The 27954-nt window shown below is 41.5% G+C and overlaps 3 protein-coding genes across 5 annotated transcripts; 1 reads left to right on the plus strand and 2 right to left on the minus strand.

Moving 5' to 3' along the window:
• Positions 1–282: 282 nt before the first annotated feature.
• On the minus strand, positions 283–5989 carry rbmx (RNA binding motif protein X-linked). Of its 2 annotated transcripts, none has more exons than XM_013271354.3 (10): positions 5710–5988; positions 5474–5599; positions 4818–4924; positions 4567–4732; positions 4282–4422; positions 3965–4082; positions 3634–3759; positions 3461–3552; positions 1108–1214; positions 283–410 (listed from the first exon to the last, which is right to left on the minus strand). In XM_013271354.3, exons 2-9 carry the CDS (start codon positions 5580–5582, stop codon positions 1210–1212), a joined length of 864 nt encoding a protein of 287 aa, XP_013126808.1. In that variant the 5' UTR covers positions 5583–5599; positions 5710–5988; the 3' UTR covers positions 283–410; positions 1108–1209. The 2 variants fall into 2 exon arrangements, with proteins under 2 accessions (XP_013126808.1, XP_025766809.1); XM_025911024.1 differs by having other exon boundaries at positions 284–410; positions 1108–2715; positions 5710–5989.
• A 7394-nt stretch (positions 5990–13383) lies between these two features.
• tm9sf5 (transmembrane 9 superfamily protein member 5) lies at positions 13384–23445 on the plus strand. 2 transcript variants are annotated; one of them, XM_005467445.4, is made up of 18 exons: positions 13384–13720; positions 14745–14812; positions 14918–15011; positions 15106–15236; positions 15408–15537; positions 16755–16882; positions 17039–17153; positions 17272–17351; positions 17457–17562; positions 18089–18136; positions 18507–18639; positions 18882–19001; positions 19107–19164; positions 19319–19478; positions 19559–19710; positions 19798–19909; positions 20023–20194; positions 22430–23445. In XM_005467445.4, exons 1-18 carry the CDS (start codon positions 13580–13582, stop codon positions 22495–22497), a joined length of 2016 nt encoding a protein of 671 aa, XP_005467502.1. In that variant the 5' UTR covers positions 13384–13579; the 3' UTR covers positions 22498–23445. The 2 variants fall into 2 exon arrangements, with proteins under 2 accessions (XP_005467502.1, XP_005467503.1); XM_005467446.4 differs by lacking the exon at positions 18089–18136.
• gpr101 (G protein-coupled receptor 101) lies at positions 22911–27763 on the minus strand. Its single transcript, XM_005467447.4, has 2 exons — positions 27676–27763; positions 22911–27273 (listed from the first exon to the last, which is right to left on the minus strand). The coding sequence occupies exon 2, from the start codon at positions 26938–26940 to the stop codon at positions 25597–25599; it is 1344 nt and encodes a 447-aa protein (XP_005467504.1). The 5' UTR covers positions 26941–27273; positions 27676–27763; the 3' UTR covers positions 22911–25596.
• Positions 27764–27954: the final 191 nt, after the last annotated feature.

Genomic DNA, 27954 nt, shown 5'->3' on the forward strand with positions numbered 1-27954 from the left:
CAAGGCTCAGAAAACATGACCGATATCTGCAAATTGCATACTGATAATTCAGAAGAGGCAACTATTTAAGTCTAACATGATAAAGAGTAAAAACTTATACATAATTGGGTCACTTTTTTTTTTTTTTTTAGATATGGAAAATGGGTCATCTGCCACAGGAAGCCTTACATATGGGGAAAATGTGATATTTGCAGATATTGAGTGTCTCAGCTAAAAAAATAAAAGTTTAATCATGTCATGGCCAAAATCTTAAATTTCAGGACAACAAAACAGCAAACGGAAAACCTCTTCAAAGCTTTTATTGAAAACAGTACAGAGTGCATTTGATGGCTGTACATTTCTCCCACTTTCAATGCGTTGCTCAATACGAAGATTCAGCCCGACCTCTGAACAGAAAGCTGTGCCAGCATCTGAAAGACAGCAAAAGACATCAAAAGTTAAATTTAACAACAATATTATTTGTCCAACAAACTTGGGTGTTTTTTGCATGATTTTACAACTTATACACAAAATAATATACACAGCAGCCAGAACAGGACTTTCAGGAAGTAATCTAAAAAGAAAATACAGAGTCACAATAGGACTCAACCAACTTAGTTTTGTTTGTTGCATTTAGTGGGCCAAACTGAGGAACTTCCTCATAGCACCTCATACAAAAAAAAAGGTTCAAATGTTTTGTACAGAAGTATATTTGATTTCTCAAATTATTTTCCTCCTAGCATCTTAAAAATAAACTAAATTCTTTTGGCATATCAAACCATTTTCAAAAACGGGTTGGTATCAAAGTGCCCTGCATAGCTCTACTTTCTAGGATTCTCTAAATTCCCATTTTACAAATGCATTTTACATTAATAAGTTACAGAAAATAAAGTAAAGCAAACAAAAACATACCTAACATGCAGAAAATACAAAAAGGTATTAAAATAATCATAACGCCCACTGTAGTCAATTATTGAAGACTTTACATCATTAGTAATGCTGACAGGCTCACATCGATTTTAAATAAACACACTGTGTTCATGATTTGGGGCAAAATTGCTGTAAAATGTCTCAGCAGTAAAGGTTGTCCATCCCATCTTAATTGTGTACAGGTAGATAAAGACTTACTAGTCTGTTAGACGTGCTTATGCAGATTCACTGTAGCTCAACTAGTCCAGCAACTTGAAGACATTCAGATATGTTGAAAGGGCAATTGCCTTGAAGCAATGTTCATCCTGCAATGAGAAGATCATATTAGTATGGTGCCTTTTTCTTAATTATGTATTATGAGGTAACTGAAAATTATATTGTTGTCCTTGGTCCAACTGTACATTCGTTTCATTGTTTTTCGGTTTGGCAGTTAGGACGATGGTGCTCTTCCAAAGGTCTCCATTGTTTGAATTGGCATGCTCAAGGAAATGATTTTGATACCAAGTCTTTAATTTAAAGATTGCTTTCAGGTGTTTATAGAGGAAAAAAATTACTAAATATAACCCCATGATGTAAAAAATGCACGGTTGCCAATCATTTTACTGATGTTGGATGACTGGTTGGGCAAAAAGGAGCCTTGGGGCTCAGTTGGTAAAACGGGTGTTAAAAGCATTCACTGGTGAAAAGGGAAGAAACTTCTTGGCATGTTGCTGCACTTTTGACAATTTTGAGTGACGAAAATGGACTACAACGAAAAGGTTCATTTCAGTCGACTTCCTTTTTTCCTTTTGTTCCTTGAAGCCAAGTTTCCTTGAATATCGCCCTTTGACTGGAGAGTGCAATACAGGACAATGAGAAACTCATTTACAGATGAGAAACAAAGAGTTTTGCTTTGCTTACCAGCTGTTGACTATCAGTCGAGTTGCATTTGGTCGTTGCATGCCATCAAATGGCTCTAGGGTGATGAATCCATTTCCAAGGAACTACATTGGAACATTTTGACAGTAACATTTGCCTAACCTTGAAAACAGTAGCGTCCAGTTGGAAGTACATTTGTGGCAAGAATGAACGCATCTCACTCCAATATTTAGCAGACTCACCTAAGTTTTACAGAGGACCTTTTTAAGGAGATCATGTTGTTACGTAACATTTGTTACGGTCTGTTGTTGAAAAATCGATGAGAAAAAGTTATGGTACAACTAAAACCTTTATTAGATTAGGAAAGCCATACTTATAGGGCATTGCAGATTTCAACAGCACTGAAAGTACAAAAAACTAACACTCACTTGGTAACTGTACTGACATAAGCAAGAGAGAAAAAAACTTTTACACATAAAAGAAAAAAAAAAATTGGGAAAGTCAAGATACAGTTCAAAACTAAGCTTCAGATTCCACAAATTTAGACATGGCTAGTTTGTCCTTCCTCCAAAACACGTTTTAAGTGTGCATGGAGACTAACGTTTGGTTTAATGACATTTCCAAGTCCAGTTCAGTATCTGCTGCGAGCCATTCCTCTATCGACTCGACTGCCACCACGGCCACCACGTGGCCCTCCACGACTTGAGCTGTTGTATGAGTCACGAGGAGGGTAGCCTCTCTCGGCAGGGGGAGCTGGGCCCCTATCCTGTCTGCCCATTCGCTCACCACGGCTAGGTGGATATGGGTCACTCCGACTGTTGGGGTAACTGTCACGACTGCCATAGCCATCCCGGGAACTGCTGCCATAGTCATCATAACGACTGCTTCCACTGCTCCCACCATAGGATGGTGGGGGGCCCCTTGAAGGTGGGGCGCTGCGAGAGTTACCTGCAGGGTCAATGGTTCAGGTAATTGGCAAAGTTCAATTTATACATTTTTCTTTGCACGGTCAAGTGCTATTTTTTTTGCCAATAGAATTCATTCTGTGACAAAAAAATAGATAAAACTTAATGGATGGCATATTTAAAATGTTCCACCCTTTTAATACTTAACATGGATATTTTGTTGATATGCGCAGTAATATATCCAAGCACAGAACAAATAGGCAGTGGTACCCATTTCAGCATGCCTTTGATTTGAGTAGCCATTTTTCCATTTAGAGATCCAAGTGTAGGTTAGGGTGAGGTTTTCAGTTGTCTTGATGGTTTTCGAAGATTACTCCTTGAGGGAGTACTTTGCTGGACAACACATAACGGGCAACGGATGTTTCCACGGATTTTTGAGGTTCCTTATGGTTGCAAAAACTTTGAGGTGCATCACATATACATGATATTGCCAAACTCATATTCTCCTGATGAATGCAGGGGTAATGCAGACTTTGGTATGTAGACACTTTTGTTTTTCAGTGGAGATGCCAATGGTAAAATATTTCTAGTAGTATGAAAATATACAACTTGGATTGTAGGTCAGGGAAAGAAAAAAAATAAATTACTATGTTGTTTCCTCTGAGGATGCAAAAAAAACTGCAGTATCTTGTGATAGGACAAGGCAGGTTTGGTTGAATATTTGTGCACTTCTTCTTTGTGCCACAGCGATTACACATTGTCATTTCACTCATGGAGTTATGTCTTACCGTAACCATCATATGAGTCTCGGTAGGAGCCACCACTAGGACGGTCCATATAGCTTCTTGGTTCCCTGCCTCCTCCATAACCATCACGGTCACTGCAAAAAGCAATTGTCACTTAACAACCAAGGGAGATCTGACCTCAGGTTTTTACTTTTTGTATCAATCCAGGCTCATACCCGTATCCTCTTGACATTGAGCCGTAGTCATCGCGGGAAGTGGAATTAGAATATTCTCTATAGGAATAATCTCTGGAAGGTGGCCCATAGTCCCTAGAATCTCTGGAGTAATCCCGACTGGAGTAGCTGTGAAACATTACAATACACCTCAACTCTGTTTCCTGAGCATAAATTTGTGTTAAATATGTGGACTTTTTAAACAGAAAATTCAAATATAAAAAAAGATGACCACAATAGCTCTAAGCAACAGCAACTATCAGCATGTTACAGTATATCAATCTTGAGGTTTGCCATGTATGTTCACACTAGTGTGTATTATGAAAATACCAACCTGTCTTTTGAGTTGTAATGATCATCTCTGGGTGACGGATAATCATCCCTTCTGGACATCATCGAGTCTCTGCGAGGTGGAGGTGGACCATAGGGATCTCTGTCCCTTGACATGGGAGCTGGAACACATAATGAGAAACTGATGAGATTAATCACCAAATTACCATGAGACAGAAGTATCCCTAGTTACTTGCAAGAGAAACAGAAACTAGATACTAAATGAAATCTAGAGACTAAAATCTGTACAATTAACTTTTTTTTTGTAATTGCTTCCACATCACTTCCTGCATTTAAATATTGCAGAGTACAAGCACTTACGTCTGCTCATGGGACCAGAGGGGGCAGACCTCTTGGGTGGGGGACCTCCATTTCGAATAGGGGGCCCTCGTTTCATTGGAGGGGGGCCTCTGGATGACATCCCTTTAAAGAAGGGTTCTACACTTCCTGAATCATAGTAGTCTTTTAAACAAACAAGAAATGCACATATTAACATACTACATTCAAAAGCTGCAACAAAATTCCATCCAGAGATTATTATATCATTACACAGATTCTTCCAATTTACAAACTGAGCAGACCCAAAAACACAACTAAATAAATTACCTCTTGATGGGGGGCCTCTCATTCCACCAGGACCTCCCCTTGAACCACGTGGACCTCTGGGTGGCCCGCGACTGCGAGAGTGCATGGGTGGAGGTCCGCGCCTGCCAGCACTCTCAAACTGAGGTTTTGTAGCTTGCTCAACTTTGATAGGCTTGCCATCAAGAGACTGGTAGAAGAGTTACAAGTATAAATCACATTTTTTAGCTGATTCTTTTTTATTTTTATTACAGCCAATTCGAGTTATCACTTACCTTTCCATTCATTTCGCGTGCGGCATCCTTTGCATCAGCAGGACTTTCAAAAGTTACAAATGCAAAGCCTCTTGATTTGTTTGTTTCACGATCCTTCATCAAAAGAACTGAAATAAAGGAATTGATGATCAGAAGTGAGCTTGTGTTGTTCAATTAGCCAAGTTAAATACAAAGGTGACTCATTTTAACAGTTTAAAGTAGATAAGGGCACACTTCTATGACACCCCATAACCAAAAGTGACTAATTTCGGTTTCTTTGCGTCCCTTTTGTGGTTCAGAGTTTTTCTTATTTCCTTCAGCAAGACTATACGGCCATTTACAGTAAATAAAGTGTTATACATTAGAGTTTGGAAGAACAGGTTTCATTTTAAATGAAGTGGAAAAATGTCACAAACTATGTGGAAAACATAACTTAGAAGATTGTAAAGCTGCAAAGTTAGTGTATTAAAAAAGGGTTTATTCCGATTTCCCTACGCTATAACAGTAAACTTAAATATACACACAGATGAATAAAAATGTGTTCCAATTTGTTCCAGTATTTCGCTACCACCCATTTGCTAGAATAAAGGCGCCAAACAGCAAACACTGAGCAATTTTAGAAGTACTCCAGGATATGCACTGAACATGATATGGCCAAAAAGGGGCTCCATTCCCACCTTCCACAATCCTGCCATATTTGCTGAAGTACTGCTCCAAGGCCTTTTCGGTGGTCTCCGTATTCAGTCCGCCGATGAAGAGCTTCCCTGGTCGGTCGGCCTCCGCCATGCTCCTAAGTCTGCTACCTAAAACGAAAGAAAGACCATACATTTAACTTAAAAATGAGCATCAACCCTGAAACCAAAAAGGAACGCTGTATCCTGAAATAAACAGCCACACATTACTTTTGCATTACCTTTCTGCTGCCAAAAGTCGGGAGCTACTGAATGCGCAAAATGGCGATAAAAATGCTACCGATTTCAGCTACTTCTTTAGCCCCGTTAGCTAACAAGTATTTCGCTACTAACAAAAGACTCTGCTTTACGTCTACCAACAAGCTACTTTAAAAGCGAATATAAAAAAATCACAGCTTAAATTTTAGCATGCATACACACTGCATTACCCCGCGAGTTTATGAAAGCTACAGCGACGACAAAAATGGTTCCTCTCTCCGCCTTCTCACCCTTCTTCTTTATTTCCGTTTCCCGTAGACCAGTTGCCCCCAATTGTGATGCTGCCGCCTAGAGTCCAGACGCATTACTCCATATTCTATAATGTCCAATGTCCATGTTCAAAACTACTCGCACTTAAAAATATATATTGCATAATTTGAGCAGTTCAGTCAGAATTCATCATAGTACAGAACCTGTATTAGGTTACAAATGACCTTCTTATGGCCTCTGACACTAGACTAGTCTCTTTGCATATCCTGCTAGAACTCAGTGCAAGATTCGTAACTGTTGAATATAATATTTTACTACAGAGATTAGTCAGTGCTGTAGGTATTAAAGGAACTGCACTGCAGTGATTTTAATCATATCTATCTAATAGATCCCGATTTTTAAATGTAAATGTGGAATCTTCTTTGCACACTAAAGTTACATATGGACCAATTCTAATTACATTTTCCTTGCTTTCCTCATTAGAATGCATTGCATACATTTTCACTGTAATGCAGTTTAATCTTCGCTTTATTTATCCTTGAAGCCCGATGAACAGCATCAATTAGTTAAACTGCTGGAATGTCATAAAGACATAAAAGCCGGGATGATCACTAGTTTACTGCTTCTAAATTTATATAAAACTGATGTTACACTATAGGCCATACAAACTCTCAGTGGCATTACCTTGGCTTTCAGTAACACTGTGAGAAATGCATTTTCTTGCGCCAATAGCTCTACAATTAGAAACATCCCGTCTCAGAGTGTTGCTGAAAAAATTGGGCATTTATCACTTCTAGGCTGGACAATTGTAATTTGTTATTATCAAGTCTAAAACCTCCCTAAAGAGCCTTCAGTTGATCAAGAATGCTGTAGCAACAGTGGTAATAGGGACTAGAAACAGAAACCATATTTATCCTATATGAGCTTCTCTTCACTGGCTCTGTTAAATCCAGAATCCTATTTGAAATCCTTCTCCTTACATACAAGGTCTTGACTCATCAGGCCCCATCTTATCTTAAAGACCTCATAGCACCATATTGTCCCAATTGAGTACTTCACTGCAGGCTTGTGGTTCACAGGATATTTGAAAGTAAAATGGGAGGCAGAGCTTTCACCTTTCAGGCCCCTCTTCTGTTGCATTCTGGAGAAACACTGTCTTTTTATTTTTTAACATTAGGCTTAAAACTTTCCTTTTTGATAAAGTTTATATTTAGGGCTGGATGAGGTGACACTGAACCTTCCCTTGATTATGCTGCAACAGGCCTAAGCTAGGCTTTTCCTTTAATTCAATTCAATTCAATTTTACTTATATATCACCAAATCACAACAACAGTCGCCTCAAGGCGCTTTATATTGCACAGTAGATCGTACAATAATAGATACAGAGAAAAACCCAACAATCATATGACCCCCTATGAGCAAGCACTTTGGCGACAGTGGGAAGGAAAAACTCCCTTTTAACAGGAAGAAACCTCCGGCAGAACCAGGCTCAGGGAGGGGCAGCCATCTGCTGCGACCGGTTTGGGTGAGAGAAAGAAGATAGGATAAAGACATGCTGTGGAAGAGAGACAGAGATTAATAACAGATATGATTCAATGCAGAGAGGTCTATTAACACATAGTGAGTGAGAAAGGTGACTGGAAAGGAAAATACTATCCATCCATCCATCCATCCATCCATTCGTTTCCGCTTATCCTTTTCAGGGTCGCGGGGGGCACTGGAGCCTATCCCAGCTGTCATAGGGCGAAAATTACTAATACCCTTAAATATAGCTTATCGTTATATTATAAAATTTGCTTGCCAACTATTAACTCATGTGTTCATAATGATATTTTAATTCTTTTTTTATTTATATAGTGCCAAACCACAACAACAGTCACCACAAGGTGACTTATATTATAAAGTAAGGATCCTACAACATTAGAGAGAAAACCCCAACAATCAGTGGACTCTCTATGAGCAAGCAATTGGCAACAGTAGAAAGGAAAACTCCCTTTTAACAGGAAGAAACTCCTGGCAGAACCAGGCTCTGGCAGAACCAGGCCCAGGGAGGGGCAGCCACATGCTGTGACCAGGTGTGGAAGAGAGTCATATTTTAAAAATAAATTAATGATTCAATGCATAGTTTAAAAATAACTAATGATTAAAAGCCTTCAGTTAATCCAAAATGCTGCAGCAAGAGTACTGACAGGGACTAGAAAGAGAGAGCATATTTCTCCAGTATTGGCGAGGTCGGGTCGCGGGGGCAGCAGCCTAAGCAGAGAAGCCCAGACCTCCCTCTCCCCAGCCACCTCCTCCAGCTCATCCGGGGGAACACCAAGGCGTTCCCAGGCCAGCCGAGAGATATAATCTCTCCAGCGCGTCCTGGGTCTGCCCCGGGGCCTCCTGCCGGTGGGACATGCCCGGAACACCTCACCCAGGAGGCGCCCAGGGGGCATCCTTGTCAGATGCCCGAACCACCTCAACTGGCTCCTTTCGATGTGGAGGAGCAGCGGCTCTACTCTGAGCCCCTCCCGGATGGCCGAACTTCTCACCCTATCTCTAAGGGAGAGGCCAGCCACCCTTCGGAGGAAGCTCATTTCTGCCGCTTGTATCCGCGATCTCGTTCTTTCGGTCACTACCCACAGCTCGTGGCCATAGGTGAGGGTCGGGACGTAGATCGACCGGTAAATTGAGAGCTTCGCTTTTACACTCAGCTCCCTCTTCACCACGACGGACCGGTGCAGCGTCCGCATCACTGCAGCCGCAGCACCAATCCGTCTGTCGATCTCCGGCTCCCTTCTCCCATCACTCGCGAACAAGACCCCGAGATACTTAAACTCCTCCACTTGGGGCAGGAACTCATCCCCGACCCGGAGTGGGCACTCCACCCTTTTCCGGCTGAGAACCATGGCCTCAGATTTGGAGGTGCTGATCCTCATTCCCGCTGCTTCACACTCGGCTGCGAACCGTTCCAGTGCGAGCTGGAGGCCCCCACCCGATGAAGCCATCAGAACCACATCATCCGCAAAAAGCAGAGATGAGATTCTGAGGCCACCGAAGTGAAAGCCCTCCGCCACTTGGCTGCGCCTAGAAATCCTGTCCATAAAAATTATGAACAGAATCGGTGATAAAGGGCAGCCCTAGCGGAGCCCATCACCCACCGGAAACGAGTCCGACTTATTGCCGGCAATGCGAACCAAACTCTTACAACGGTTGTATAGGGATCGAATGGCCCGTAGCAGTGGGCCAGACACCCCATACTCCCGCAACACCTCCCACAGGACACCCCGAGGGACACGGTCGAATGCCTTCTCCAAGTCCACAAAACACATGTAGACTGGTTGGGCAAACTCCCATGCACCCTCAAGTATCCTCGAGAGGATAAAGAGCTGGTCCAGTGTTCCGCGACCAGGACGAAAACCGCATTGTTCCTCCTGTATCCGAGGTTCGACTAACGGACGAACTCTCCTTTCCAGCACCCTGGCATAGACTTTCCCAGGGAGGCTGAGGAGTGTGATCCCCCTGTAGTTGGAACACACCCTCCGGTCTCCCTTCTTGAAGATGGGGACCACCACCCCGGTCTGCCAGTCCAGGGGTACTGCCCCTGATCTCCACGCAACATTGTAGAGGCGTGTCAACCAGGACAGCCCTACAACGTCCAGAGCCTTCAGGAACTCGGGGCGGACCTCATCAACACCAGGGGCTCTGCCACCGAGGAGTTGTTTAACTGCCTCAGTGACCTCGACCCCAGAAATTGGCGGGTCATTCCCCTCATCCCCAGACTCTGCTTCCTCCTCGGAAGACGTGTCAGTGGGATTAAGGAGGTCCTCGAAGTATTCCTTCCACCGTCTGACAATTTTCTCAGTCGACGTCAGCAGCGCACCGCCAGCACTATACACAGTGCAGGTAGAGCACCGCTTTCCCCTCCTGAGACGCCTGACGGTTTGCCAGAATCTCTTCGAGGCAGTCCGAAAGTCTTTTTCCATGGCCTCTCCGAACTCCTCCCACACCCGAGTTTTTGCTTCAGCCACTGCCCGAGCCGCATTCCGCTTGGCCTGTCGATACCTGTCAGCTGCCTCTGGAGTCCCACAGGCTAACCAAGCCCGATAGGACTCCTTCTTCAGCCTGGTGGCTCCCTTCACCTCTGGTGTCCACCATTTGGTTCGGGGATTACCACCACGGCAGGCACCAACCACCTTGCGGCCGCAGCTCAATGCAGCAGCTTCGGCAATGGAGACGCTGAACATGGTCCATTCGGACTCAATGTCCCCAGTCTCCCTCGGAATGTTGTTGAAGCTCTGCCGGAGGTGTGCGTTGAAGATCTCGCGGACTGGGGCCTCTGCTAGACGTTCCCAGCACACCCTCACTACGCGTTTAGGTGCACCGGGTCTGTCCAGCATCCTCCCCCGCCACCTGATCCAACTCACCACCAGGTGGTGATCAGTTGACAGCTCAGCCCCTCTCTTTACCCGAGTGTCCAGAACATATGGTCGCAGGTCTGGTGATACGATTACAAAATCGATCATCGACCTGCGGCCTAGAGCATCCTGGTGCCACGTGCACTTATGGACACTCTTATGTTCGAACAAGGTGTTCGTTATGGCCAAACTGTGATTTGCACAGAAGTCCAATAACAAAACACCACTCGGGTTCAGATCAGGGAGGCCGTTCCTCCCAATCACGCCCCTCCAGGTCTCGCTGTCGTTACCCACGTGAGCACTGAAGTCTCCCAGTAGGACAACAGAGTCTCCAGGTGGGGCACCTTCCAGCACCCCCCCCAGGGACTCTAAGAAGGCTGGGTACTCTGAACTGCCACTCGGCGCATAAGCGCAGATGACAGTCAGGACCCGTTCCCCGACCCTGAGGCGCAGGGAACAAACCCTCTCATCCACCGGGAAAAACCCCAACGTACCGGCAGCAAGCCGGGGGATATTAGAATACCCACCCCAGCCCGCCGCCTCTCACCAGGGGCAACTCCAGACTGAGACAGAGTCCAGCCCCTCTCCAGGAGACTAGTTCCAGAGCCCAAGCCATGCGTAGAGGTGAGCCCGACTATATCTAGCCGGTACTTCTCAACCTCACGCACTAACTCAGGCTCCTTCCCCACCAGAGAGGTGACATTCCATGTCCCTATTGCCAGTCTTGGCAGCCGGGGATCGGTCCGCCAGGGCCTCCGCTCCTGGCCGCCGCCCGACACACATTGCACCCGACCCCTATGGCGCCTCCTGCGGGTGGTGGGCCTGTGGGAGGATGGGCCCATGTCTCCTCTTCGGGCTGTGCCCGGCCGTGCCCCATGGACTAAGGCCCGGCCACCAGACGCTCGCCCTCGGGCACCCTCCCCGGGCCTGGCTCCAGGGCGGGGCCCCGGTAACCCTATCCCGGGCAGGGTAAACTGTTCCCTCGATGTTCTTTTCATACGGGTCTTCTGAATCGCTCTTTGTCTGGTCCCTCACCCAGGACCAATTTGCCATGGGAGACCCTACCAGGGGGCAAAAGCCCCCAGACAACATAGCCCCTGGGATCCCTGTGACACACAAACCCCTCCACCACGATAAGGTAGCGATTCACGGAGAGGACTATATATACAAACAATGAGTCCAAAACTGCATATGTTTATATGACCTGAATGATATAACAGTGGGTTATTTCACAGTGTTCATCAGAGTGACAGCCTGGGGAATAAACTGTTTCTGTGGTGGCTGGTTTTAGCAAACAACACTCTGTAGCGCCTGCCTGAAGGCAGCAGTTGAAAGAGTTTGTCTGGGAGTCTGGCCATGTCCTGCTTTGTGGCTGAGTGGAACCAGACACACAGGACAGACTGGATGATGGCTGTGTAGACAAAATAATTGTAGTGTAGAGAGAATACATGTGTGATCGAGAGAGAGACAGGTGTAACACAGAAGAAGCAAGGAGCAGAGGTACTGAAGGTGGACACATTTAAACACCTCTACTCCACCATTCAAAGCAGGGGGACAACTCAAGTTCAGTAGTTTGGAGGCAAAGTTAGTGAGACATAGCTGTGATTATTTGTATATATGCAGAGGTGGGATACCAGATACATTGGACAAAAGATTTTGAAGATGGGGCTGTCAGACAGGATGAAAAAAGGATGACCACAGAGAAGATTAGACATGCAGAAGGTTGTGTGACAGAAGAGGATGCTAGGGTTAGGGTGATTTGAAGGTTGGTAATCCGCTTCGGTGATCCTAAAAGAACCAGCCAAAAGAAGAAGACATAATTGGCAACTATTCCCATTTTATAATGCACTAGGTTTTTCTTGAATATACTATCTTTTGTATGTAAAATTAAATTGTTAAAAAAAAGGATGTTGAATTAAAAGCCGTTGTCTCATACAAGTTATTTAAATCAAATTGAATTACAAAACTGCAGATAATTCAGTCAGTCCCATATTAACGCATCCCTGTTTGGAATGTGCCAATTGACAAGAACAGTCACCTCAAGGTGCTTTATACTTAAGGTTCCTTAAGATCCTACATTTTTTGAGAAAACCCCAACAATCCAATAACACACTACGAGGAAGCATATTTCAACAATCACAAGGACGAATTCCCTTTCAGCAGGAAAGCAGAACCAGCAGAACCAGCAGAACCAACAGAGCCAGTAGAACCAGCAGAGCCAGCTCAGGGAGGTGCAGCCATCTGCTGCAACCGATTGGCAAGAAAAACCACGAGTAACAATAGATATTCATGTTTTTATAGATGCTTGCTTGGCAGAAACATTAAAATTTTATGTGTTTAAAAAGCAAATGCTTCCATATTGTTTTCTAACTATAAAGAATGTTCATGTTCAATAAAGCTGCAGTTACAGTGCCCTTTTTAATAGGGGACTTGCACAGCATTAAGAGCTTAAAAAAGGAGGAATGTTTTAAGTTTGTTAAAATGTTTCACCTCTCATCCAAATGTTTCTTCAGTTCAGCTATGAACTGAATAGCGAAGCTTTCATAAAACCAATGCTATTAATAGTAGAACGCATGTGCCCGTTCCGGGTTTTCTGGTTTAGCTTGCAGTTATTTATATTTTACATTTAAAATGAACCTTTGCTTTCTCGGTATTGTTTCAAACGCATTTTCTCTTGCTGTCGCTTCTCTTATAGCTTACATTATGGATTATAAGTATGTCATTTTCCAACTTTTACGAATGCTTGATTGAAAACAAGGACTGCTATGAGTTATCAATAAGCAACGTCAGTCTTAATTCCACGGTGTCATTGCCTTCCGATTTTCTCCTGTTAAATTAAAAGCATAAAAAGCGCATTAACGTATGGAATTGTACTTTTAATTTGTTTTTATTCAAAATAAAGTAACCTAAAACATACCGCTGGCATATATACACCAGTTATTAATTCTTAAAACCTTTAGAGGTAACAGATTAATTATTATATACATTTATTTTGAGGGTAAAATATTTTAACATCCGGTATACGTCTTGTGACTTCCGCATAGCTTGACAGAGGTGGACGTCAGCGCCGTGCTGGTTGTTCCAGACCGTTCAGCTCAGTTGCTGTTTCTGCAAGCCAGGGACTTAGCATATAGCTCATCGTTGCTAGCAGCCGTTACGTTTCTTTCGAAGAAGAAACCCCAAGTAGCAAACAAAATCTTCGAAGAAGCGTTTCCGCAATAAAATGAGGATGCGGCTACATTTTAGTTTTCCGCTTGTTTGTTTGTTAGCCCTATATATCCGTTCATTCTCGGCGTTCTATCTTCCGGGTTTAGCCCCAGTGAGTTTTTGTGATAAAAAAGAGAAGGCTGATGAAGACTGCCAGGTATGGTTGATTCCTACGACTCAAATTGTTATGTAACGTAGTAAATGTGATGATGAATTGGTATTTAGCGTTTTCTGTATCGGTCTCCTAATCTTACCTACTCATGCTAGTTGGACAGCCCTCTCCTAGGCCTCGGCTATTGCCTGGAACAGGAGCGTAGGCAAATATTCTGGCGCATTGTTAATTGTTTTTATGGGCGCTGACTGCTAGTGCCAACTAAATAAAATTCTTTCTGACTGGAATTACTGTTTTCACCAGTCTAGCATGAGACTTAGCACAATAGGGCTGGTTCAATTACTGAATGATAACCTGACGATGTCCAGTTGCGATGAAATAAAAGCCGGAATACACCTGCATAGACAGGTGACGAATTACAGGAAGTACCTGAACGTTTGACCCTCTTAGTCAGAGGGGGCTGGTGGCTCTGTTATGCTTTTACAGGCATTTTACAAGCGCAATTTCGGGCAACTAGTGTGTTAGAAGGAAGGGTGAGTTGTAAATCAATACATACATGCACGGTTTGAACGCCTTCAACCTGTAGTTCTGTTGGAATAACAGTGCCACTAGCCATAGGGATTACAGGGCTTCGGGTATTACTGAATGGAAAAACTTTATAGAAGATTGATGTCCTCCAGTAGAGTCCAGATTCTTTTATAATCAATGATAAGTGGCTTTTAACCTGTTCTGACACCCAGTATTGGTCCAACACATTACATTAAGATAGTTTTTTTCCACAAATGCTTTGTCATGTACCACAAATTGCAAAAGATAAAGAAGGGTGACTATGGATTCCCCAGCTCCTCTACTCTGCATATCAGAGTATCCTTGGTCGAGAAATTGGACTCTGAGTTCTCCTCGATGCATCAGTTGGTGTGTGTGGCATAGGCATAGATTAAGTGTGCATTGTACATGTGTATGATTGGATGAATGAGACTTGTTATAGAAAGCGCTTTGAGTGCTCAAATTCAGTAGAAAGGTGCTATAGAATTACCAATGCACAAGTGTTTCTTTACTTTTTTAACAGACAGATATTCAGCTGTTTGTCAATCGCCTAGACTCAGTGGAATCAGTTCTGCCGTATGAGTATGACGTGTAAGTAGCATTTAATTTTTTTTTTCTCTTAATTGCATTTGACTGGCCTTTTTTGTCTCATTGTGATCCTTTCTATGTGTGTGACAATCTGAAACTTCGTTAAAGGTTTGACTTTTGCAAAGATGACAAAGAATTAAGGCCTTCTGAGAACCTTGGACAGGTACTGTTTGGTGAACGAATTGAGTCTTCACCATACAAGGTGGGTGTTATCAGGAATAGTGTGAATTAACTCTTGTTTGTTTACTATATCCTGTTGATGTAACATGACTCTGATCTTCTTTTTATCTCCCCAGTTTAAATTTAAAGAAGATGTTAAATGCTCGCGGGTGTGCCTCCCAAAAACCTACAAGCAAGGAAACAAGGATGATATAGCTAAACTGGACTTTCTTAAAATGGGAATGCAGCTGAACTATCAGCACCACTGGTTAGTACTAGTACCACACTGTAGTACCACGCTTTCTTTTTTGTGTATGCTTTGTGTTTTGCGGTACTTGATTGTACAATGGATGAAAATGTTAATAAATTGTATGCGTCAAGGTTGAAGTTAATCTCTTTTTTTTTTTTTCTTTCTTTCTTTTTCTTTTTTTTTTTACAGGATCATTGACAACATGCCAGTTACTTGGTGCTATGATGTGGAAGATGGTCAGAAGTACTGCAATCCAGGTTTCCCCATTGGCTGCCTTGTTGCAGGAGATGGCAGGGCTAAGGATGCATGTGTGATCAATGTGAGTTTCTGGCTTTAAATGATTGTGATGTGGATACAGAACATATCACTGGACAAAAAGAAGAAGAAATTTAAATTATGGTTATTATTCAGTAAAGGAATGTAAGCAAAGGTGTGACAGAGTGCTAAAAATTAACATTTATGATGTAACACACACAACACCCAGTCTATCTTACTTTCTGTCAATCAGCCACTTCATTCATTTGAGCTTCACTCAGACTTACCGGCAACACGAATGGGTGGTAAGGTGCTCATTTTGACAGCAAGTGTTGATTTAGTTTTAGTCACAGACTTATGACTAAAAACATATTTTGTTTTCGTCACTTTTTTAGTTTGAGTCTAGTTTTAGTTGGTTAAACATCATAAGATTATAGTAGACTAAATCTAAAATTAATTCATTTGATTAAATTATAAAGTTTAAAAGTTTGTGTTTTTACTGGTGAGTTGCACCACGTGGTTTACAAAATGTCTTGTTTTTCTGGACATTGAATGCAACATGTGTCCATATGTCTACTCTTCTCCTAAGTGTTGCCATTTTGTTGCATTTTCATGAGAAACATTGAGCAGCTGTAGCAGTTGAATAGTTATACTACTACTATTTTGTTTTTGTGTCAATACATTTCATCATAGTTTTTGTCCTTGTGCATTAGTTTTTAATTAGTTATTGTGTTGTTTTAATCGGGAAACAAAAAACGCCATTGACAAAATCTATGATGAAAAAAATAAGCTTGAACAGTACATTGGGACTCAGTGGTGTATAAAGATGCTGTTCTGGTTGACTGAATATATTGCGTAAGAAAAGACTTTTTTCACTCAGCACTTATCAGAGAAGTTATCATAACATTTATACACCTCCTTCCACAAAAGAAGACTAACCAGCTCTGTTTGATTAGCAGGACTTGTAACAGAGAGAAAGACTGACATCCTATGAGTATTAGGTCAGGTATTATTATTTGGCACCAGTCAACATGTCAAAGTATCCTTAGGCAAGATACTGAACCCTAAGTTGCTTGTGTCCATTGGCGTGTGTATGTGTGTAAATTAGTGCTGTCAGCGTTAATCTCGTTAAAATGACATTAATGCGGCAAATCTCCGTTAGCGAGTTACCGCAGATCGATAAAAAAATTACATTTATATTTAACATTAATAAAAAAAATAATTTATTTGATACATTTGCAGTTATGATCGTAATCATATTTATAATCTTATTTATTTCAGTCTGAGTTCAACAAGAAGAACACATTTTACGTCTTCAATCATGTGGACATCAAGATCAAGTACCACAGCGGCGAAAAAGAGGGATGGACAGGAGCTCGACTTGTTGCTGCAACTCTGGAGCCAAAGAGGTGAGGCTGCGTTTGTAGTAGATGTGATGGCACTGAATTTTGAGCTAGTCTACCTTGACGTTGCAGCTGAATGACAACAAAACCAACCACACTATGTCATGAATGACATTCAGTATTAATCTGACATGACGCTGTTTTGTGTTTTGTGCACAACAGTATCAAACATGCAGATGAGGACCACCCAAATTGTGATGGAGGCAACCCAATGGAGGTCCCTGCAGACTTTAATGCTGATGTGTCAATTGTTTACACCTACGCTGTGACATTTGAGGTAGGCCTCCTAACTTTAATACTGATTACATGTAACTAATATATACAGTTTTCTTTGCAACTATGAGTGGAAAAAAAAGAAAACTAAAATTGTTTGTGATTTAATTTTCCCCCAACAGCAAGACAATACTATCAAATGGGCATCTAGGTGGGACTACATCCTGGTCTCCATGCCTCACACCAACATCCAGTGGTTTAGGTCTGAAGATGTGTTTTACATTGTTTACCCAAAAATATTTCTCTCAAACTCTCCTGCTCGTGATGCCTGTTTGCTAACGTGGAGTATATCTTGTTTTTTTTCCAGCATCATGAACTCCTTGGTCATTGTGCTTTTCCTGTCTGGAATGGTTGCCATGATCATGCTGAGAACTCTGCACAAGGACATTGCCAGATACAACCAGGTGGACCAGGTAAAGACACTAAAGTCTCTGTTTTATTGGAGCGTCATATATGTGAGCTGCAGTTGTTAGTATTAACCTCAAAGAGACCAGATGTTATTTTAATAGGTAATTTAACTATAATCAGTTCTTGTTTTAAAGTAAAAAGTAAACTATATTAAGTGAGAATGAAACTGTAGCAATATCAATGAAAACTTTGTCTTTCTAAGGCAACAGCCTGCTCTAAGGAGCAGCCTTGTTTCTATCTTGGTGTCTGTGCGCTGTTGTGTATATTCTACTCCACTATTTTATGGGCATTTATAAGGTTACTTAATGGTTGTGGTTCTAGTGCCTTAGTTCATAATGAAATATTTACATTTTATCTAAAACATTTAAATGACGAGCATTAGACTCTGAAATCTTGTGGCTAGTAGTAACACGGTGCCTACAAATCATCTTCATCAAAGTTATATGGCTAATAATTAATACTGAAATGTAAGATACCACTCAGTCTAATAAGATAAATCCAGAATTATAAATATTTTGTTACATTTCACAGGGAGACTTGATAAAGGTTCCATCGACCAAGGAAAAATCTACTCTATATGTAAGCTTGTCGAGATTCGTTTCAAACAAAACATTTAGGGTGCTGGGTGTGTGTAATTGCAGAAACATTCGACCAAAATATAAAATGTGGTGTGGGAACTGTACGTTAAAACTTCTGTAAAATGCAGGTTTAAAGAAATAGGCAAATAATTTAGAATTTACTGCGTTTTTTTTGTTGTTGTTTTTTTTTTTACTACACCTCATTTTAAAGCTTTTGGTAAAAACCTTCTTTATCTTTACCTCTTTCACTTTTGTTTTTCTTTTTTAAACATTTAGTAGTTGGTAAACCTTAAGCTTTTTATCGTTTAAGTTCATTTAAATGAAGTATCAAATACCTAATTAATTGTATATCTGCGTATTGACCTTCCCAGGAGGATGCACAGGAGGAATCTGGTTGGAAGCAGGTGCACGGGGATGTTTTCCGTCCCCCTAGGAAAGGGATGTTGCTGTCTGTTTTCCTTGGACAGGGAACGCAGATCTTCATCATGACTTTCATTACTCTCTGTAAGGACTATTTCACATTTCCCCCTAAATATCCTTAACAAACACCCCAAAAACATATATTTACCTTTAAGCATCCATCAATAATAATCATAACAAAGACTCTGTCGAGCCAAAGTTGGATTGTAGATTCTAAAGTAACGGGGCAGCTGATAGAAGTGAAGTTTTCTGATACTTTTGCATTTCAATTACAATCGTGATGCTATGTATGTATGACTGCACTGATGAATGTTTGTTTACTGTAGTCCTCGCCTGTCTGGGTTTCCTGTCACCGGCCAACAGAGGGGCTCTCATGACTTGTGCAGTGGTACTCTGGGTTCTCCTGGGTACACCTGCTGGTTATGTGTCAGCACGTCTTTACAAAAGTAAGAGTCCAGTGATGACTTTCAATCGTTAGAGTCCATATATACAGGATAAAAAACTCTGTGATTCTTACCATGAAATTCTCATTCTTTTTTTTTTTTTCTCAGCTTTCGGGGGTGAAAAGTGGAAGACAAACGTTTTGCTAACTGCACTCTTGTGCCCAGGGTATGTTTACTCTTTTTATTTGTTTTTCTGCTACTCATTAGTCTCAGTTGCACTTCAGCTCTGTCCTTGAGTGTTGCGGTTACTCTCCTTTTATTTACCTTGTGAACTGCTATTATTCCTCTCATGTGTATCTTTGTCCACCTCTCTTCCCTAGAATTGTATTTGCAGACTTCTTCTTGATGAATCTGATCCTATGGGGGGAGGGCTCCTCAGCTGCAATCCCCTTTGGTACTCTGGTTGCCATTTTGGCCCTGTGGTTTGGAATCTCTGTACCTCTCACCTTTGTTGGTGCCTACTTTGGATTCAAGAAACCAGTGAGTTAACCTGCTTAATCATTCTTTTGTCTCAGTTAAAACTGATTGTTAACTAAATGTGTCGATTTGCCTCTGTGCAGGCAATTGAGCAACCAGTGCGAACAAACCAAATCCCCCGTCAAATACCTGAGCAGTCCTTCTTCACCAAACCCATCCCTGGTATAGTGATGGGTGGCATCCTCCCCTTTGGCTGCATCTTCATTCAGCTTTTCTTCATTCTCAACAGCATTTGGTACAAAAACAGGAATTCTCTCTCCGTATTTTGCTTTTGTGCCACAATTTTCCATATATCCATTAATATGTTGTGTTTGTGTTTCAGGTCTCATCAGATGTACTACATGTTTGGATTCCTGTTCCTGGTTTTCATCATTCTGCTCATCACCTGCTCTGAGGCAACAATTCTACTGTGCTATTTCCACCTTTGTGCTGAGGTACCAGAATTTTGTGTAGTGCACCCCCCCAAAAAGGTTCTGACTGTAGTTGACGTGTCATTATTACATTATTACTGAATTCTAACATGTCATTCTTTGTCCTATGTGTTAAGGACTACCACTGGTGGTGGCGATCCTTCCTGACCAGCGGCTTTACAGCAGTCTATCTGTTTATCTATGCTGTACACTACTTCTTCTCAAAGCTGCAAATAATTGGAATGGCCAGTACTATACTCTACTTTGGATACACGATGATTATGGTCCTGATCTTCTTCCTCTTCACAGGTGAGGTCTTTACTTTTTGAAAATGAGCTCTTTTAGGAGCTACTGTTAGTATCTAGTTGGCATATAGATGATTTTAAAATAAAGGGCTAGCAGAATGCTCCTAATACTATGGCCACTGAAGGGGAAAACGGTTGTGTTTACAATGTTTAACTGAGACTTGAAAAACTAACTCAATGTCTTTACTTGGTTCATTAGATTCCTCTATGTCAGTGGCTTATTTCGAGTGCCAGTGCCTAGTTAATTAAGGCACTTGCACCCTGTTAAAATGCTTTAGCTTAACTTGCAGAAATACAGCCTTTTGTCATATCCAAATTGTAAGGAAAAACTACTACTGGCTGTAAAAGGCTGATCATCTTGCCGGGCGGACGGTGTGGACACATGAATTTGTGAAGAGGAAAACTCAGCAAGACGACATGGGATTTTATAATTCTGTGGGTGCATCGACTAAAAATCTTGGACGAATTTGTCTCAGTAACCTCAATACAAGGTCTTATCACACTGCAGCTTGTAGTCAGGACTTAATTACAGAGAGAGTTTAGAGACTGCTGCACATATGTTATTTGCACTGAACATCCTTTTTCTTAAAAAAACTAAAAAAACAGAACTTATCTGATCTTTATTTCTGACGAATGAAAGAGCTCCGAGACCTTATCGCACATCTTTGGTGGAAAGAGGTGTGTCGTTTGTGCATGCGAAGTTCAATGTTTGTTCTCTGGGTCGGAGATTACAATTTGCATCAGGTCACCTGTAAAAGGAGGATTCAACATCCTGTTCATATAATATTTATTACAGGCAGCTGTTTCCTCTATTGCGCAACCTTTGTTTACTTGTCATATATTGATTGTCGGCTTCTTTCCTTATTACGTTACTGGCTGTGGAGAAGCACTGTGTCAAATCCTGTTAAATAACAGTTATTTGCAATGGCCCAATCAGAATAATTTTATTTTTAGTCTCTCTGAAGTTTAATGAAAATCAGTCTTTGGGAGGAGTCCCTCTTGGTCAGATCTAGTTTTGCAGATTTATTTGGGTCAGTTTTTCTCTCTATGGTTTTCCAGTTTGACAAGATGGAGCCCACTTTTCTCAGGGAGTTTCTTTTATTTTTGTTCTTTTGTTATGCAGATCAAAACCACATTCATACATTGTCATGGATCATGATACATTTGTCCACACTCACTGACCTTCTTTGTTAATATAGTTTTCTCTACTCTGGGCTTGTCTAGTTCTATTTAGGGTTTACACAATCTATGTACCAAACCCATGATCACACCGCTAAGACAAATAGAACATTTTTAAGACTTCACATAAAGATTGACATATGTTGATATAGTAGTAACTCTCTTTGGTGTCATCAAGTTTTCTTGCGCTTTAACTGAAATCAAAGTAAGGGTGTGTGTAGAAAGAGGAACATATTAAATACTAGATAACCAGAAAATACACGCCTAGTCTTAGGCTGCCTAAAGATATCCGGCTTGCCACGTGTCGAATGATGATATACTTTTCTGGTGTTATACTGTCAGTGGGTCAGATAAAATTTAGACTGCAGCTTTGCGTGTCACTGCAACACTGTTTGACAATGTTTTAAGGCAGAGCTGTAAGTCCCAAGGGGATAAGATGTCAAGATTATCACCAAGAAATAATCCAAGGATTCAAGGGAAAAAAAAAAGTTTCCCTCCTTGCTTCCAGTTTTGATCTAAATAATGCTAATCCCTACTATATCCCCTTTTAAAACTTTTTATTTTCTTGTCTGGCTTTCACCTCATCCCAACTTTGATCTCTGCTTAATTCGGGATTGGACTGCGTGGCCCTCATTGAGTAGTCAGATAGGACTTTTATACCCAGTTGATACGGGATTTTTACCAGTCTGCCTTATCAGCATTGCAGAGCTCATGCAAATATGCTCTTTCGTTGACAAAATTAAGCACTGATGCTGGTTTTGCATTGGAAATTGCAGACCCAATACTGAAAATCTCTTATTTTCTACCTTTTAGTGGATGAAATTTGTTGGACAGTGACACCAACTGGCTGTCTTGTATGCATTTTTGCGTCTGTGCTCTAAAATATTGTCTTTTACTGACTTTGTGTTTTATTAATACTGAATGATGCAAGAATTGCAGTTATAGAGGCGGATAACTATTTATTATTTATTATATTTAAGTTACTATTACAATTGCATCATCGTCTACAGATGACCTCCGTATAACACTTTGTTCATTCTAACCCGTCTTTTATCCTCAGGTACAATTGGCTTTTTCGCCTGCTTCTGGTTTGTAAATAAGATCTACAGCGTGGTCAAAGTGGACTAACTGAAGAACTCTGTGAAAGGACTAACTCCTAGATGCGACAGCACTGGCCTCCCCGATGCTGGTTTTGTGACAAAGGCCTGAGGTCTGATTCGACCTGAACTGAAAAACCATCACTTATCATAAACCCCCCCCCCCGATGAGCAGAGCCCGTCCTCTTTTTGTGCTTTAAACCTCTGTTGCTATTTTCTTTTTAAAAATATATATAATTTTGCATTTACTGTTGACTTGTAATAATTTGAATGGCGCCTTGAAAATCAGCCTGGGTTCCAATGATCTAGCTGTCATAGTGAGCAGTGTGTGTGTGTGTGTGGGAATGTTTTTACTTTAATTTTCTAAGGAAGGTGAAACGTTATGTATTTTGGTGTTCTGTTCCCTTATGGCTAAAATTCTGTTTTTTTTTTCTTTACCTGTACTTTAATGATTAAAAAAATGTGTGTACATATACTGTATAGAGAGTGAGGGAGAGAATGCAACTTAAAGATTGTCACCATTATGGAACCTTCGTTGGGAGTTCTATTTTTTTCTTTCTTTTCTCTGGTTTGTTTTAAAAGTAAAAATATCAGCCTGTATTGTAGTTTAGAAATTATATAAAACACTCACAGTGCTATGATACATGTCCATTTTCTTGAAGTTTGAGTTTGTATAAATCAGAGGGTAGTCTTGGTTACGATGCACATCTGTATCATAGAGCTGTGCTACAGTGTGTTGCATATTAGGCACCTGATTTGTTTCTCAACAGTAGAAATGGTCACCTAGTTAATCATAAAGTAGTCCATGAATTTACTGGTCGGGTGCATTATGCACTCCCGAGATGTACCTCTTTAGATTTTAATAGGTGGTTTGCTGAACTGTTAACTACATAAAAACACTGCTGCTTTTTGCTTCAAGCAGTGTGGCACCATCACCCAAGGTGATAACATTTTACAAATAAACGCAGTGAATTCCAAACCAAGGTCACGCTTTTCTTTTAGCCTTTAGAACACATAAAACAATTCCTACCACAAACGGTGTTTCTTACTATTTGCGTATTGGTATAAGTCTAGTGATATTTATTGTTCAGCTGATTAGTTTTTCTTGGCTGGAGCAAAATCAAAAGGCAAAATAATGTACTTGGGGGAAACACTGTAAAAGAGATAATTATTGATGCAGTGCACTGTGCTACTCTTAGCCCTGCCCTAGCTCCTCAGTCACATATAGTGAATGAATGATCAGATTTTATAAAAAAAAAATAAAAATCAAATCATAAATTTCTTATTTTAAAACAAAATGTTGTGCAAAACATAAAACCTCAAGTTGTGAAACATGTATTTAAGTAAGGGTTTAAAAATTGAACACTTCTAAAGCAAAACAAGGTTTGTAGATTTAGTCGTAATTTCTGTTATTAACCCGCTCAAAAGTCAGCAGATTATAAAGAGATCCAGGAAGGAATGCAAAGAGCTCAATATGCTTTTTAAGATCCTTCTCAAACCTAAAGCCAGCCTGATACTCAAGCATCTTTTGGTATGTTGTATGTAAAGTCATGCTTTTGTACGCATTACATATAATGTACTTTTATTAAACAACAGACAATGTTTGATGTTAAATAATGAAAACAAAAATATTACAAAAGCACAATAGAAATCACAAAAATATGCACTTTTCAAAGGCTATTAAACATTTTCTCTTATATTTTAGTATACTTAAACACACACTGTCCTTTACAGAGCCTCTAACAAACTCGTTACGCAAGTTTGATTGTCAACTTTTAATACTGTAGTTTGAATTTCCTCAGTAACCTGTTAAATAGTTTAGGGTGAAGTACATTACAGATCTCAGAAACTACGACAGTCTAGTGATAAGAATACACCAGGAGCACATCGTGCCAAATCTTTTTCTTTTTTTTCACTTTCTGAGAAGGTACCTAAAAACTTGGCACTAGACACTTAAATAAATGCACATAATATGGTGATGGACCATAGCAAACTTCTAACTTAATGAATTACCTTTCTCTGAGAGGAGTCGTGGCAAGCATCCGTGGCTTTAGGCACACAGTTTCTTTTCCTTTAGAAATACTTTATCATGAGGTATCGTCACAAGTCTACAAGTGCTCAATGGAATATAAGAAATCTGTTAAAGATCTTGCAACATGCATGTTTTTATCACACAAAAATACTCGCCCCCTTCCCCACGCCAACATTTGAAAGGCCTCAAACACAGAGTCCAAATATAAAGTGGTATACTGAAATAAAAGGAAAATTTCCACATCAGTTACGCTGTAGATAAAAGAAACAAAGGACTAAGACAAACGTGAATGTGTGGCCATCCCATCAGAGAAAGGGAATCACCAACACTTGTAAGCTCTCACTGACAGGCACAATAAATCACTTTTCTAATTGTTTTTTCAAAAGGCGCTTTGAGACTAAGAGCAGTTACTGTGACAGGGACTTTAACACATATTCTCCCACCCGAGGTTCAAGGTGGGATCTATTCCTTTTTTTTCCCCTACAAGCAATACCCTGAGTTGGAAAATTACAAGCAAAATTTGCTTGCAGACAAGGTCCGCCATCCTGCACCTTCAGCAGGACAGAAAAAGTTTAAAGGAGACAATTGTGTGGATACAGCAGATTTACATGCCATCAGAGACATCTGATAATTATAGCAAAGTGGTCCGAACACAAGAGCAACTTCCTATTTTACACGTGCAGATTGAGAATCATTTGAATTTAGACTGATTTAAATGCCCATTTTAAATAACAGTAGTGAGTTCACTCTTGCATGCATTATTATGTTTGCAAGAATGATGGATAGCACAAACTTTAACAGCTGCACACAGTCTTTATGTGGCACATGTGGTAACGCTTAAAAATGCATTTGCATATGAAACACAATAACTCTTTCCTACAATTTGTTCTTTTACACATTAACACAACTACTGTGCCTAGGTTTTTCCCAGTAGCAATAACTAAACAGAGATTTTAACAAAGTGGTAAAATATCATATGTTGGTGATAAATGATGATACTTCTGTTTGTAATTCCAGCGACCTGCTGAGAACTATGAACATGCTGCATGACAGCGTCCTCAAGTAAGAGCAACTATGGTCTGTCTGATGCATGGCAGTTTATGTGCTTTGTTTGCTGTTGACTGTAAGTTCCCTCTCAGAGCTGATACTGGTAGAGGTGGTCTCCTTACGACTGTCTCTCGACTTCCTCTCAAAAGTGGGAGAGGACGATGTTGTGCACTCTTCCCATGTCCGCAGGGGGACGATTCGAGCAGCCAAGCTGGGCAGGTGAGGGTGAGCGGTGGAGCGTCCCTCAGTCGTAGTGAAGCAGCTTTCCACAGCAGAGCTCTGGTTGGGACGGCCCTGCTTGCAGAACAACCCACAGAGTAAAGCCAGGAATTCTTTTCTTACACTACGGTGCATGTAGCCATAAATATAAGGATGTAGGCAGCACTGTAAAAAGAAGAGTACAAGGGCAAGGGAGGATAACCATAAGGGTATAGCTGCTCTGGTGCACATAGATATAGTATTCAGAATGGTGTAAGGACCCATGCTGAAGATGTATGAAGCCATGATCACAAAAACCACACGGGCTGCCTTGCAGTGGTAGTGAAAACGCCTGTGTCTAACTCGAACTGGGTATCTTCTGGCTGAGTAAGGTCCCTCAGGTGAACTGGGCTGCTGGGGATGGCATCGCTGCTGTGGGCTGCTAGGTGCCTGGAAGTCCTGCGGGCAGGGCTGAGAGTAGGACTGTGTCTGTATGGGGTGTACAAGAGCGTTCTGCCTCCGGGCTGCTCTGAAAACCATCCAGTAACATCCGAGCATGATGAGCACAGGAAGCCAGAAAGAAAAGGTAGACACCACAGCAGAGTAGGACAGACTAGAAGACCACACCACTGAGCAGATATTGTGATGTTGGTCAAAGTCTATGGTCCCCCAGCCATAGAGAGGAGGTGTGCTCTGCAGGAAACTGAGCACCCAGGTGCAGATGATCAAGTTGGTGCCCAAGTGAGGGGTCATGCGAGTGGGATAAGAAAGAGGGTGAATAATTGCCAGGTAGCGATCCACAGACACAACTATAATCGTGTTAACCCCTGCAAATGCAAACAAGTGCATGAGCACCACCAGGGCCTGGCACAGCCGAGCATCCAGAGGCCACACACTTGGCATTGTAGCTGCAATAGCAAAGGGCATGACTAATATAGTCTGAAGTAGGTCTGCCAGGAGGAGGTTGAGGACAAAGCGGTTGGCCACATGAAGGAGCTGAGGCTTCCTTTGGAACACCAGCAGAACAATCACATTCCCAAACAAAGACACGCAGACAATCAGAGATATGAGCACCATCTTCACCACACTATTAACAATGGAGGACCAGACCGGGTCCTGATTGGGGCTGGTGAAACCAAGCTGCCCAGGAACATCAGTGACATTTGTGCCCACATCAGGTTGCTGAGAACTTGACATTGTTCATGTGACGCCCAGCAGAGTGTTAACATAAAGTCAGGTTAGTCCCATCCTAAACAGGAGAGAAAAGCAGCTGTGGTGTGCTTAGCTTTTTAGGGAGTGAGAACAATAAGCTGCTGTAGCTGGTAGTCTTAGTGATTTTCAGGTGCACACTGTCCTGAAATACATTTCATCTAACGTGACATATCATCCATAACATGTGAAAATAGTCCAGAAGACTCATCCACGAGTAGCTGGAAATGGTCAGCACTGATTTGCTTTTCATCGTGATCAGTGATTAATCCCTCAACATTTCACCCATCGAACAGGCCATATTCCTCTTGCAGCCCACATCTGCAGAATGAAAAACAGAAGGGAAAAAAAGAGATAAATGCCACCGTTCAAACCCTTTGCATCGACGGCGAATTGTCCGGGTAGTGGCAAATATCGCGTTCTGCTAATCTGGAATTGATGTCTAATAACGTGAAATGATCAGTGATGCGATATTTTGCTCGAGGATGCTCACTCCCCTGCGATCGGTCTTCATCGCTTTGCTCCCATTTCAGCCTGAGCTCCAGTCAATGGCAGCGAGCTTTCACGGCTCAGCTAACATACGCTGCGTGTCTTCACCCAGCGGGGGTCTCTCATCCAGACGAGCATATCTTTCCGTTGCTGCTCTTTTCGGATTTCATGGCAGATCAAACATTTATTATGTTATCAGCTTTGATTCTTCCTCAACAGTCTTAGGCTACTTACGGTCGAGTCCTGTCTCCGAGGTGTCAGAAAATACAAGGACACCTGCACAGAAATCTCCCCCCCGCTGGAGCTTGTCACCGACCCCCTCCCATCCGTTTTCCCTCTTTTGTTATGAGGGTGCAAATGCGTTTCACCATTCCCGTGCAACAGTTTTTAATACATGGTAGAATCGCAAATATTATCCTCATTGAAAAAAAAAAACAAAAAACAAAAAACAAGTCTTCAGGATGTAAATGCACCCCCTCCCCCTTTTTCCGAAATGAAAAAAATAAAATAAAG

This window comes from Oreochromis niloticus, linkage group LG2, assembly GCF_001858045.2.
Source record: "Oreochromis niloticus isolate F11D_XX linkage group LG2, O_niloticus_UMD_NMBU, whole genome shotgun sequence".
Taxonomy (NCBI): domain Eukaryota; kingdom Metazoa; phylum Chordata; class Actinopteri; order Cichliformes; family Cichlidae; genus Oreochromis; species Oreochromis niloticus.